Source organism: Pseudophryne corroboree, chromosome 5, assembly GCF_028390025.1.
Source record: "Pseudophryne corroboree isolate aPseCor3 chromosome 5, aPseCor3.hap2, whole genome shotgun sequence".
NCBI classification, from domain to species: Eukaryota; Metazoa; Chordata; class Amphibia; order Anura; family Myobatrachidae; genus Pseudophryne; species Pseudophryne corroboree.
The window spans coordinates 547,396,192-547,409,943 of record NC_086448.1 but is presented as its reverse complement, the minus strand read 5'-3'; the positions used below and the strand labels follow the sequence as shown (position 1 = coordinate 547,409,943).

The window sequence follows — 13,752 nt, the reverse complement described above, 5'->3', positions numbered from 1 at the left end:
TAAATGTTTTGGAATGGAGAGCAATATACAATGCAGCTCTGTCACAGGGAATATAGGCTCGTATAGAGGCAATCAGATGTTCTGCATATTCCTGATAAGGTGTCAGAAGTGTGAGGAATCTTATATTAATGTAAAAAAGAAGTCCTCAGTTACTTTTCCTGTGTCAAAGGAATTGAATACCCTGTTTGAAGAACCATGGGTTAATCCTGATAAATTTCAAATCCCTAAAAGGTTGCTCTCATCTTTTCCTCTGGAGGATAGGAAAAAATGGGAAAATCCACTGATAATGGACGCATCAGTCTCTAGGCCAGGCATGTCCAAACTGCGGCCCTCTAGCTGTTTTGAAACTACATATCCCAGCATGCCCTGACACAGTTTTGCTGTCAGAGAATGCTAAAGCTGTGTCAGGGCATGCTGGGATGTGTAGTTTCTCAACAGCTGGAGGGCCGCAGTTTGGACATGCCTGCTGTAGGCTGTCACGAAAAATTGTATTGCCTGTTCCTGGTGCAGCCTCCCTGAAAGACACGGCTGATCGTAAAACTGAGACTACACTCAAATCACTGTACACAGCTGCTGGGGTGGCCCAGAGACCCACTATTTCATGTGCGTGGATCACTAAAGCCAGTGCTAAATGGTCAGGTAACCTAACTGAGGGGTTAAGATTCCATATCTAGGGGGGATGTTGTCTTACTCCTGCAGCATATACAGGACTCTGCAAACTTTATGGTGGAAGCCATAAAGGTAATAGGCGTGCTTAATGCACGCACCCCAGCTATGGCAATGTCTGCACGCAGGGGCTTGTGGCTACGCCAGTGGACTGCTGACGTGGACTCCAGGAAAGGCGTGGAAGGCCTACCATTCACAGGAGAGGCCTTGTTTGGAGATGAATTAGACAAATGGATCTCCACAGCTACTGCGGTTAAGTCTACGTAACGATCTTCCGCAGCCCCCCCCCCCCCCCCCCCCCCACCCCTAACCATGAAGACTTATTCAGCTTCTAAGATACTGTCCTTTCGGACGGCCAAGTTCAAGGGCAAATCCAGAGGTGCTTCTATGTCCTCCAGCAGGGCAAGAGGTAAACCACACAAACCATCAACAGCAGGTGCTCATGCTCTGCTTCCTCAAAGACTTCAGCATGACTGTGGACTGCAATTCCTGGAAGGCTGTCAGGTGGGAGCCCAACTACAATTCTTCAGTCAGATCTGGTCAAATTCGTGCCAGGATCCCTGGGTCATAGATCTTATTTCCCAGGGCTACAGACAGAAAAGCTCCCACCTCACAGATTCTTCAAATCGGGCTTGCCAGTTTCACAAGAGGTTACAAAGGAAAAGAGAGACTCTTTGTTGGGGCACGCTTGAAAGACTAAAACTTAACTTTTAATATAAATCTTATTAAAATGTGGTACACCAGATCAACACACGTGTATATATATATTTTTTTATAACACTTTTGAGAAAAGGCCATAAACTTGTAATGGTCCCTTCTCCCTTGTGTTGATTTTAAATTATTAAAAGAAAAGATTCTCAATCATGAAATAATTAAGAGTAATCAACCTACAATTAATGTAGTTAATAAAAATGACAGTGACACCTGGGGTGAAAATATTGGAAATTGAATTTAACATAAAGTGCATAAGCATTGCATATGTTGTAAATACGCTGCGATAGTGATCCTTACATATTTACCTATGGAGAAGATATATCCTGGTAAGGGTTAATCTGCTGCTTAAAAGTTTATATGACAATAAGGTACAATGAATGAGAGAACAATTACTTATTGTGGACAAGTAGAGAGTCAGAGAAGCTAAATAAATATGAGAAGGAAAATGTAGGTGTGAAAGTGGTAATGGTGAAAGGTTGCTCCAACACCTCTGCTTGTCACAAACACAGAGATATTGATTACTACACCTGATATTCCCTAGCAGTCTCCCAAATAGGTACTAATCAGGCTATTCACTGCTTAGCTTCCAAGATCAGGCGAGGTTGGGCGTACCCAGTGAAATATGGTAGTAATGACACCTAAATTGTGAATACAGTGGTATATGGTTATTGGCATATACCAAAGGTAGTACCTCTATTTTTCATCATTGTGCGCAGTCCTTCTGTTGCTTCTGCATTGTCGAATGGATGTATGACTGGCATCAATAAATGAGAGAGTACTGGAAAAGAGATATAGAGTCTAGGAAACGTATAGGTTCAGGGCCCGTCTTCTATTATCCACCGTCAGCCACATATAACATGTGGCAGACATAGGAGAGAGAAATGGGTTTCCTGTGCCTGATGAAAAATAAGTATGAAATTACATAGGTATCTTAAGCCCTGACGACAGTAAGAAAATAGGAAACTTAAAAGTTTTACTGCTGAAGACATAAAGGGGATTTAAGAAATATTAGGAAAAAATTATATAAAGTAGAAGTGGTATTAAATAGTTGAAATTGATAAGTAGCAGATTAGGCAAATCTTAGATAATTAAATGATATAAATTTCATATTATACGATACCAGGAGATGAGTGGGCTGAGCCGTGCACTGCTCAGCTCCACTGGACACAGACGGTCGTTTCACCGGATGGTGGCTTGTTCACTGTGTCACTGTCATTTTTATTAACTACATTAATTGTAGGTTGATTACTCTTAATTATTTCATGATTGAGAATCTTTTCTTTTAATAATTTAAAATCAACACAAGGGAGAAGGGACCATTACAAGTTTATGGCCTTTTCTCAAAAGTGTTATAAAAAAAAATATATATATACGTGTGTTGATCTGATGTACCACATTTTAATGAGATTTATATTAAAAGTTAAGTTTTAGTCTTTCAAGCGTGCCCCAACAAAGAGTCTCTCTTTTCCTTTGTAACCTCGATATATATCATTGACTCTGGGTGCACCACCAACAACCTCCTTGATTACCGATACAGTCGTGTCCTATGCATTTGTACTGTTGGTTTACAAGGGACAAATTTTTCAAGAGCCCATTATAAAGAAATTTTCACAGTCCTGTGCGGCACTAATTAACCTTTTTTCCAGTTTCACAAGAGGCAAGTATAACTTTACAGCATGCCATCCAAAAACTGGTACAGACTCAGGTCTGTTCCAGTTCCACCTCATCTACTAAACAAGGGGTACTATTCCAAATTGTTCGTAGTGTCGCAGCCGGACAGTTCGGTAAGACAGATTCTGAACCTCAAGTCTTTGAACCCGTACTTACGAGTGTTCAAATTCAAGATTGAGTCTCTGAGAGCGGTGATCTCCGGTCTGGATGAGGAGGAATTCCTAGTGTCTCTGGATATCAAGGATGTGTACCCTCCTATTCCGATCTGGCCACCTCATCAGGTTTATCTCCGGTTTGCACTGCAGGATTGTCACTACCAGTTCCAGGCTCTGCCATTTGGTGTCTCCATGGCACAGAGGGTGTTCACCAAGTTGATGGCAGAGATGATGTTTCTACTCTGCAAACAGGGAGTGAACATAATTCCGTACCTGGACGATCTCCTGATAAAAGCGCCGTCCAGGGAAAGGTTGCTTGACCGAATTGCTCTCTCAACCAAACTCCTCCAGGATCACTGGTTGGATTCTGAACCTTCTGAAATCTCACCTAGTGCCAACACGGAGGATCCCATTCCTGGGAATGATACTGGACACAGAGTCACAAAAGGTGTTCCTGAAAAGGCATTGGTAATCCAGTCGATGGTTCGGGACGTCCTGAAGCCAGCCTGGGTGTTGGTGCATCTGTGCATTCACCTTCTAGGGAAAACGTTTGCCTCTTACGAGGCACTTCAATACAGCAGGTTTCACGCAAGACCCTTCCAGCTGGATCTGTTGGACAAATGGTCCGGATCGCATCTTCACATGCATCAGAGGATCAGTCTGTCGCCAAAGGCCAGGATCTCCCTTCTGTGGTGGCTACAGTCTTCTCACCTCGTCGCAGGACGGAGGTTTGGAATTCAGAACTGGTTTTTGTTGACCACAGACGCAAGCCTCAGAGGTTGGGGAGTAGTCACTCGGGGTGAAGTTTCCAATCAACATTCTGGAACTTCGGACCATTTGCAGCACCCTTCTGCAGGCCTCATATCTTCAAGATCGGGCAATTCAGGTCCAGTCTGACAATGTGACGGCAGTAACGTACATAAACTGACCGGAAAGCAGAGCAGCAATGTCAGATGTGTCAATTCTTCTCTGGGCAGAAAGAAATGCTGTGGCGTTGTCAGCAGTCTTCATTCCAGGAGTAGACAACTGGGAAGCTGACACGACCTGCACCTGGGGGAGTGGGGCCTTCACCCAGAAGTGTTCAGGTGCTTGACAAGTCGATGGGAATATCCACAGATTGACATATGATGGCCTCTCGTCTCAACAAGAAGCTCAGGTGGTATTGTTCCAGGTCGAGAGACCCACAAGCGGTGGTGATAGACCCATGGAGTTGTCAGGGAATCTATCAGATAGTGTACGTGTTTTCTCCACTTCCTCTGATCCCAAGAATTCTAAAACGAATAAAAAGGAAAAAGGTATCGAGCAATACTCATTGCTCCGGACTGGCCATGAAGGGCCTGGTATGCGGACCTTTTGGAGATGCTCCTCGAAGATCCGTGGCCTCTACCTCTTCGCGAGGATGTTCTGCAACAGGGCCAGTTCGTCTATCAGGACTTATCGCGGCTACGTTTGACGGCATGGAAGTTGAACAGCTGATTCTAGTCAGTAGCGGGATCCCTTAAAAGGTTATCTCGACTATTATCCAAGCCAGGAAGGGGGTAACATCTAAGCATTACCATCGTTTTTGGAAGAAATACGTCTCTTGGTGTAAGATCAGAAATTATTCGGCGGTGGCATTTCATCTGCGTCTGGGCTCCATAAAAGTTCAGATTTCGTTCTTGTCCATTTTCTTTCAGAAACAATTGGCTTCTCTCCCTGAGGTCCAGACGTCCTTGAAAGGTGTTCTGCACATCCAACCTCCCTTTGTGCCTCCCACGGCACCTTGGGATCTCAATGTGGTGCTGCAGTTCCTCCAATCGGACTGGTTTGAAGCGTTACAGGAGGTGGACGTAAGATATTTTACGTCCAAGTCAGTCACACTGTTGGCCTTGGCTTCAGCAAGATGTGTGTCGGAGCTTGGGGGCTTTGTCTCACAAAAGTCCCTTTTTCATTTTCCATGAGACCAGAGCTGAACTCAGAACTAGTCAGCAATTTCTTCCTAAAGTGCTGTCCGCATTTCACATTAACCAACCTATTGTGGTGTGGTTCCGGTTGTGACAGACACATCTTCTACTTCAAAGTCTTTGGATGTTGTGAGTGCTTTGAAGGTGTATGTGAAAAGAGCAGCTCGTCACATAAAGACGGACTCGCTGTTTGTTCTTTATGATCCCAATAAAAATTGGGTGTCCTGCTTCAAAGCAGACAATTGCACGCTGGATCAGACTTACTATCCAGCATGCTTATTCCACGACAAGTTTGCGGTGTCCAAAATCTGTACAGGCCCACTCTACTAGGTCGGTGGGATCTTCCTGGGCGGCTAGCCGAGGTGTGTCTGCTTTACAGCTCTGCCAAGCAGCTACTTGTTCAGGTTCAAACACGTTTGCTAAGTTCTACAAGTTCGATACTTTGGCCTCTGAGGTCCTTCACGTTGGTCATTCGGTTCTGCAGGAACCTCAGCACTCTCCCACCCGGTTTGGGAGCTTTGGTACATCCCCATGGTACTAAATGAACCCCCAGTATCCTCTAGGACATAGGTCTTCAACCTGTGGCCCTCCAGCTGCTGTGGAACTACACATCCCAGCATGCCCTGCCTCAGTTTTACCATGCCTTAATAGCAAAACTGTGGCAGGGCATGGTGGGATGTGTAGTTCCGCAGCAGCTGGAGGGCCACAGGTTGAAGACCCATGCTCTAGGACGTAAGAGAAAATAGGATTTTAATTACCTACCGGTAAATCATTTTCTCGTATTCCGTAGCGTATACTGGGCGCCCGCCCAGTGCTTCGTTCTTCCTGCACTGTTACTTGGTTAAGTATTGTTGGTTCAGCTGTTGCTGGTCCTGTTTCAAGTTTTGGTTAGCTTGGCTTTCTGTGTCTGTGTGTGTGTGTGTGTGTGTGTGTGTGTGTGTGTGTGTGTGTGTGTGTGTGTGTGTGTGTGTGTGTGTGTGTGTGTGTGTTTTTGGGTTTGGAATCTATCCTCTCAAAGTATGTCCATCTCCTCAGGCACAGTTTCCTAGACTGAGTCTGGTAGGATGGGCATAGAGGGAGCAGCCAGCCCACATTATCTAATTCTTAGTGCCCATGGCTCCTAGTGGACCTGTCTATACCCCATGGTACGAAATGGACCCCAGTATCCTCTACGGACTAAATGAAAAGGATTTTACCGGTTTAAATGTAAAAAAAAAAAATCCCTCCCCCCCCCCCCAACCCAGCAAAATAAGTGCTAAAATTAAACTTGAGGTACACAGAAATGGGTATAAGTATATATTTGGGTCCATTTTGGGGAGGTTGGTTCTAAATCTGAGTGGGAGAAGGGACCTTCTGATGTCACTAGGGGGAGGAGCTATGGCCGAACAGGGTACCTGAAAAGTACCCTCGCGGGCTCGCTCTGCTCCGCTTCACTCGCCACCTTATTACTAAAGGTAATAGTTGGTGGCGTAGATAGTAGAGGACCTATCCCGCTGGCCTTGCTCCTCCCCCTTGTGCCGTGCCGCTTCCTCCCCCTGACATAAAAGGTCCCTTAGGCCACTTGAATCTAGCATCAACCATTTTAGGAACTTTAAAAAAAAATAAAGTGGCAACAGACCGATTTTGCCTATCTGCAAGTCTAAAAACACTTGTAGCAATCATAAAGCACCCCAATATACCTGTCCCAAACCTTGTACCCCAATTTCCATCTTTTTTTCACCTAAAAATTGTGTCCTTGTCCAATTAAAAATGTAAAACTTCTAAGTGCCTAATAATTAATTCAGATGGTTGTCCCAGGGGTTCCGAACCAAATCCTGACATTTGTAACTTTTAAAATAGGGATTTTCCCCAAGTCTGCCACCTGTTCAGGGTGGGTGAATTGACATTTGCGGTAAAATGACAGCGAAACCGTTTTTTTGCAGACAATTGAATAAGTCTCCCTCCCTCTCTCTCCTCTCCCCCCCCCCCCCCACCCGCAGACCTGTCAGATGATTGTTGTTTTTTTTCCCTGTCTTCCCCAGTGTGTGTGTGTGTAATATATAAATATAATAATCTTTTTTTGTTTTTGTTTTTTGCACTCTTTAGAAAAGAGCCTTATTGTGGAGGGCAAAAGAGAGAAAAAGAAGGTTGAGAGACTGACCTTGGAAATGACCATGGTGAAAAAAGAGCCAGTCTTATCTGAAGGTGAGAAAACATTTCAAGGTTAATGTCCAAGAAAGTTTCCCAAAGTCAATATACATAAGTGTTATAGTTTTGTACACTTTTTATCATTGTCCTGGTGGTGTTGGGTTTTTTAATTTTCTCACTTATTCTTTTTTTACTTTTCACCCACTAATGTACTGTAATGCCATCTTCCCTTACACTTTGCTCCGCCTTACTTTCCTGCCAGCTGCCGAGGAGTGTTTTTCTAATCTTTTCGGGTTAAATTGGTACAGGCCTTAAGTTTTCTATTTTTGGCGCTTACAGGATCACCTGCGTGGAACTAGGCTTTTGATTTTGTCCTGCCTCAGTATGTGGTGGTAAAATGAAGAAGTGTTTTTGGAGAGTACGTTTAATAAACCTGAATGCTTGCACAATTGAGCAACCTGCCTTCAGGTCAATTATCATAAGTCCACAATTTCTGCAAGTCCTACATGGACATCATGCTTCAAAAAAACAATGCAATGTAGTCAGCCTCCTCAGACCTCTGTCACAAACCTAGTTAAAATGAAACTCTTGCTTCGAGAAGTTAGAGGAAAATGTGCGCAGAGAGATAATTGCCTTAATCTCTTTTGAAGACCACCAATAAAAATAGTAAGCGTAGACTTTAACCTGGCCTGCATGTGAAAGGAAGCTGTAACTACTGCTGTGTTAAATCTGAGAACTGTTACATTTCCAAATATTTTAGTGAATAGTTCCTATTTCTCTTATGTCCTAGAGGTTGCTGGGGTCCACGTTAGTACCATGGGGTATAGACTGGTCCACTAGGAGCCATGGGAACTGTTAAGAGTTTAATAGTGTGGGCTGGCTCCTCCCTCTATGCCCCCCCTACCAGTCTCTGTTTAGAAAATTGCCTGGTGGAGCCGGTCACAGCTAGGGGAGCTCCATAGGAATTTTTCTAGTTTTATTGTTTTTATTAGATTTAGGCACAGGGAGACTGCTGGCAACAGCCTCCCTGCTTCGAAGTGCGAGAAGACGCGCCATGTCAGGGGACGGAACTTCTCAGAGCAGATCCAGCAGCTCACCAGTGCCATTTTCCCCCTGCAGATCACACACAGGGAGCGCTGACCCTCCACATAACTCCAGCTATCCTGTGTGGTACCAGGGGGTTATAGAAAGGAGGGGGAGGGGGTGGGGGGGGGAGGAAGGCGAGAGAGAGAGTTATTCACGGTTATTATTGCTGTTTAATCTATCAAGGTTACTCAGTCAGCGCAAGGCTTTTATTATTATGACTGCCTACTGGGCGCTGTGTGTGCTGGCTCCTTAACTCTGTGTCTCTCTGAAGGTACTTGGGGTAAACTGTGTCTGACATTTTTCCCGAGTGTGTTTTGAATCTGAATCTGAACACCAGTGGGTGGCTTCTATTAAGGGAATGATATCCCAGATTTCATCTAAGATAGCGCATTATGAGACGGAAACACAGGTTTTGAAAAAATCTGTAGAGGTTTTGTCGTATTCTACTCCTACTACCTCATCAAACTCTCCTAGTATATGCCCCAAAAAAGCGTGCTCTTGCCCAGGTAATGCACGTCGACACGGATAGCGACTCTGATACAGGTGACTGTGATGGGAATATACTGCGGGGGAGGGGGGGGGGGGGGCACATTACTGACAAGGTATCTGAACAGGTTGAGGAGGCTTACTTGACAGATAGCAAAATCTCCTTTACCTTTCCTGCATCTAAAGATTTAAATGCTTTATTTGAAAAATCCTGGGAAAACCCGGAGAAAAAATTCCAGATCCCAAAGAGTTCTGGTTGCTTTTCCTTTCCATGAAGTGGGAAAACGCTCCTATAGTAGATGCTTCTGTTTCTAGATTGTCTAAGAAGGTGGTTTTACCTGTCCCTGGGTCTACAGCTTTAAAAGCTGGCAGACCGCAAAATTGAGACTACACTCAAATCCATATACACTGCTTCAGGCGTGGCACTTAGGCCCACTATAGCTTGTGCATGGATTTCTAAGGCCATAGTACAGTGGTCAGGCATGTTACTAGAGGATTTAGAGTCTATAAGTGACATTGAAATGTTTTTACGTCACAGGCTTCTGTGGGTTTTATGGTGGAGGCCATGAAGGACCTTGGTAATCGAAAAGCACGGACGTCTTCCATGGCTGTCTTGGCTCGCAGGACACTCTGGCTGTGCCAGTGGTCTGTGGATGCGGAATTCAAGAAGAGTGTAGAGAATCTACCCTTCACAGGTCAGGCTATGTTTAGGGAAGCTTTGGATGCGGCCGAAGAAATCCTTCTCTGCGTCTACAATGCAATCCTTTTGGACCGCAAAAGTTAAGAAATCCAAGTCCTCCTCCGCCACCTTCAGAGGTGGTTGGGGAAAATCTGGAAAACCTGCACCAACAGGTTCCCAGAAACAGAAGCCGGGTACGGTTTCCTCAAAATCCTCAGCATAACGGTGGACCTTCCAGCCTGGAGATTGAGCAGGTGGGAGCATGGTTAAGGAATTTCAGTCGGGTCTGGGCGTCCTCAGGCCTAGGCACCTGGGTGCAAGATATTGTATCCCAGGGGTACAGACTGGAGTTTCAGAAACTTCTTCCTCACAGATTTTTGAAATCTGGCTTACCAGTTTTGCTGACAGCTATCTTACAAGACGCCATTCTAAAATTGGAAAGGGCAAATGTTATTGTTCCAGTTCTTCCTCATCTGGAAAACGAGGGTTACTTTTCCAACCTTTTTTTTTTTATATATTTTTTTTTTTATTTTGGTACCGAAACCAGACGGATCGGTCAGACCAATATTGAACCTCAAATCATTCAATCCGTATTTGAGGGAATTCAAATTCAAGATACCTTCACATTCCAATTTGGACGTCACACCAGACTTATCCCAGATTTGCACTGTTGGACTGTCACTATCCGTGCCAGGCGCTGCCATTCGGCCTTTCCACGGCACCAAGGGTGTTCACCTAGGTCAAGGCAGAAATGATGCTCCTGCTCCGAAAGCAGGGAGTGAACAGAATCCCATATTTGAACGATCTGCTGATAAAGGTGTCGTCCAGTGAGAAATTGTTGCAGTCCATTGTTCTCAAAACTCAACTGCTCAGGGAACACTGTTGGATCCTGAATCTTCCAAAGTCACATTTAGGGACAAGGAGAGTGTTTGTTTTTCCTAGGGATGATCCTCAACACGAAAGAGGGTGTTTCTACCGGTGGAGAAAGCATTGGTGTTACAATCAATGGTCCGGGAGATCTTTAAGCCTGCCCGGGTATCTGTTCATCAGTGCATTCGCCTTCTGGGGAAGATGGTTGCCTCCTACGAGGTTCTTCAGTACGGAAGATTTCATGCTCCGTTTTTCCAACTGGATCTCCTGGACGAGTGGTCAGGTTCTCACCTACACATGCACCAGAGGATTCGTCTGTCGCTGAAAGCCAGGATTTCACTCCTATGGTGGCTGCAAATGCCTCACCTTCTCGAGGGTCGCAGGTTCGGGATCCTAAACTGGATCCTTCTAACCACAGATGCAATTCTCCGAGGTTGGTGCGCGGTCACCCAAGGGGAAAACTTCCAAGGAAGATGGTGAAGTCTGGATTCCTTACTTCCGATAAACATTCTGGAGCTAAGAGCCGTGTACAAGAGGCCTTCTACAAGCGGCACATCTTCTGCAGGATCAAGCCATTCAGGTGCAGTCGGACAATGTAACGACTGTGGCTTACATAAACCGACAAGGCGGAATAAAGAGCAGAGCGGTAGTGGCAGAGGTAACCAAGATCCTCCTCTGTGCAGAAAAGCACGCGATGGCGCTGTCTGCAATCTTCATTCCGGGAGTGGACAACTGGGAAGCGGACTTCCTCAGCAGACACTACCTCCATCCAGGAGAGTGGGGACTTCATCCCAAGGTGTCCGCAGAGGGGACAAGTCTTTGGGGTGTACCTCAAATAGACATGATGGCCTCCCACCTTAACAAGAAGCTTTGCAGGTACTGTTCCAGGTCAAGAGACCCACAGGCAGTGGCGGTGGACGCACTGGTGACTCTGTAAATCTTCCAGTCGGTGGAAGGTGGCTTGACACAGCATGGTGTAGGCCGCTTCCTGCCAGAGCTCCTGCTAATATCCTGATCTATCTCCTGTTTCCCTGGTGTTCTGTGGCTGAAAATTTCTGCAAGAGTGCAGTACCCCCCTCTGCTCCTGCAGTGTGAATTTGGGTATCCTCTGTGCCAAGAGTCCTAACTTACTGGCTGGTGAAGTCTGTGACTGGATCCTGAGGCAGACTCTGCTCTCAGTATGGCTGTTGCTCCTGCTGCAGCTTTGCCCTCACTCAGCTGCTGGGGCCAGTGTGCTCAGGGCTGGTGAGCTTGTATTATACACAGCACACATTCCACTGCCTGTCCCCTTCTCCCCTGGTGCGGATATTACTGAGCACATTGTATTACAGAGACAACACTCCCTGTGAATTTGGGACAGAGCTTTAACTATAACCGTAGTGCAGGGAAGAGCACTGTATGCCTGGCTCCCTCTCACCTCTAGAACACATTTGCTGGACTCCCACGCCTGCGTTCTTTGGATGAGCCGAGCTCCTGTGTGTATAACTCTGCTCCCTTTCTACCAGTGGATCTTCCTCTTGCTCCTACAGTATATTGCTTCTTCCCCCTGCAGCCATGTTTAATCCTGTTCATACTTCTGGACATTCGATCTCAATCATCCTGAAGGCTATCGCGGAATCCGAACAAAGGGTTCTTAATATGTTTGGAGTAGAGACTGTTGCAGTAACTGGTTCTCCTGTGGGGTCCACCTGCCCGCCGGTGCTGCTACCCTCGGAACCTTTGGGGGAGCTTGTATCTGTGGGGCCTGCCGCTCCGCTACAGTCGATGCTTAATGCTGGAGGTTCCTCCGACGAACGCATTGTGAACAAAATGGGGGAGTTGCGGATTCTTCCTGCGCATATTCACCATTATTTGCAGTGGGTGATGGCGCGTGGGATGTTGGTGACTGCCTCCGTCTCATCGTTGGTGACTGTATGGACCTCCATTGCAATTTTCTTTGAGGGTCCGCAGTGTGACCTCCGTGATAATGGGGGAGAACGGTAATGTATCATTTCGCAGTTAATTGTGAGGTTTGGGAGAGGGATGGTTCTCCATTCTACATTTACCGTGGAACTGTGGCCTATCCTCTTATCTATCTGGCTAATGCTGTGCATTATGGTTGCTGGCTCCACTACCTTCCTGATTACTGTTCGTGTACCGCTAAATGACTTGATTCCAGAGTGGGCTTATCCTCCGGACTGATTTTCTTTCTTTCCAAGTCTGTATAATACCTCACTGGTTACCGGGTCCTTGGCTGTGTTCTATTTTATTGTTGATACTTTCTTAAATACTATGTTCTATTATGTTTTTTGTATGTCTTACCATTGATATAATTTCATTATTTGATGGTTCTAAGATATGTTTTATTTAAGGGTTGCATATCCCTATATACTGTTGTATCTGTAGGGTGCTACCAGCACTATTCCTTATATTTCCGGGTCGCTTATCATATCTCCATATTTGCATATTCATTTTTTTATTTTTATTTTTTATTGTCATATGAGGGAGATCTACTCTATTTACTGTTCGGCCATATTTCTTCTTTTTTATTTTATTTGCCCCAGTCACTTATTTTTTTTCATTTATCCTGGTATTAGGGGAGGGAGGGAGGGGGGTGTTAGACAGGTTACGTAGTTTAATGGGGGGGGTTTGGGGATCCAGGTATGCCTAGGTTGGGGATAGGCTATACAGGGTGGGGGGTTTTGAGGTGGTTTGTTTAGGGGGGGGGGGTTTGTTTTTTGTTCTGTATTGTAGGTTTTTTTTTTTGTTTTATCTCTATGAGCAGCAGAGGTCTTAGGCTTTTAATTATTTATCTTTTTTTTTTTTTTTTTTTTTTTTTTTTTTTTTTCTTTTTTTTTTTTCTCTGTATACTCAGGCATGTGTTTTATCTATAGTTTGCAGTGCCAATACTTTTGTATTTTTCTACGCCTCATGGGTCAGTCTTTTTTTTATTTTATTTTATTTTATCATTTGTTCCTCAATGTGTGAGCTCACATGGCGCCTGTGGGCTCTTACTCTTACTGCTTATTGCTATAATGTGGGGTGTATTGTATATCGTGTACTGCAATTATATTCTGTGTCTCCTGTCTGACTGTACTTCTGATTGCATCCTGCATACTTTACTATACCTGCCGGTATTTGTTTCATATGTATAAATTTTTATTTTTTTATTTCGTATTATTCTTTTTGGGATGTTACCTTAAAACTTTCAATAAAAAATACGCAATTTAAAAAAAAAAAAAATCTTCCAGTCGGTGTATGTGTGTTTCTGCTGCGGGCTCCACAAGGATAGACATTGGGGTGTAGAGTAGGATCTTGATCCGAAGCACCAACAGGCTCAAAAGATTTGACCTTCCTCCCAAGATGCATAGCGCCG

The 13,752-nt window shown here is 44.9% G+C and overlaps 1 protein-coding gene and 1 pseudogene across 2 annotated transcripts in view; one reads left to right on the top strand and one right to left on the bottom strand.

The window, feature by feature from the left end:
• The window catches only part of DEK (DEK proto-oncogene), a 522,032-nt gene that overhangs the window by 395,025 nt on the left and 113,255 nt on the right, over positions 1-13,752 (top strand). For both annotated transcript variants that reach the window (XM_063923232.1, XM_063923231.1), the window contains one exon: positions 7,235-7,333. In XM_063923232.1, the coding sequence (XP_063779302.1) occupies positions 7,235-7,333 (99 nt within the window). The remainder of the gene's footprint in view (positions 1-7,234; positions 7,334-13,752) is intronic.
• On the bottom strand, positions 1,896-2,014 carry LOC134930494 (5S ribosomal RNA; annotated as a pseudogene).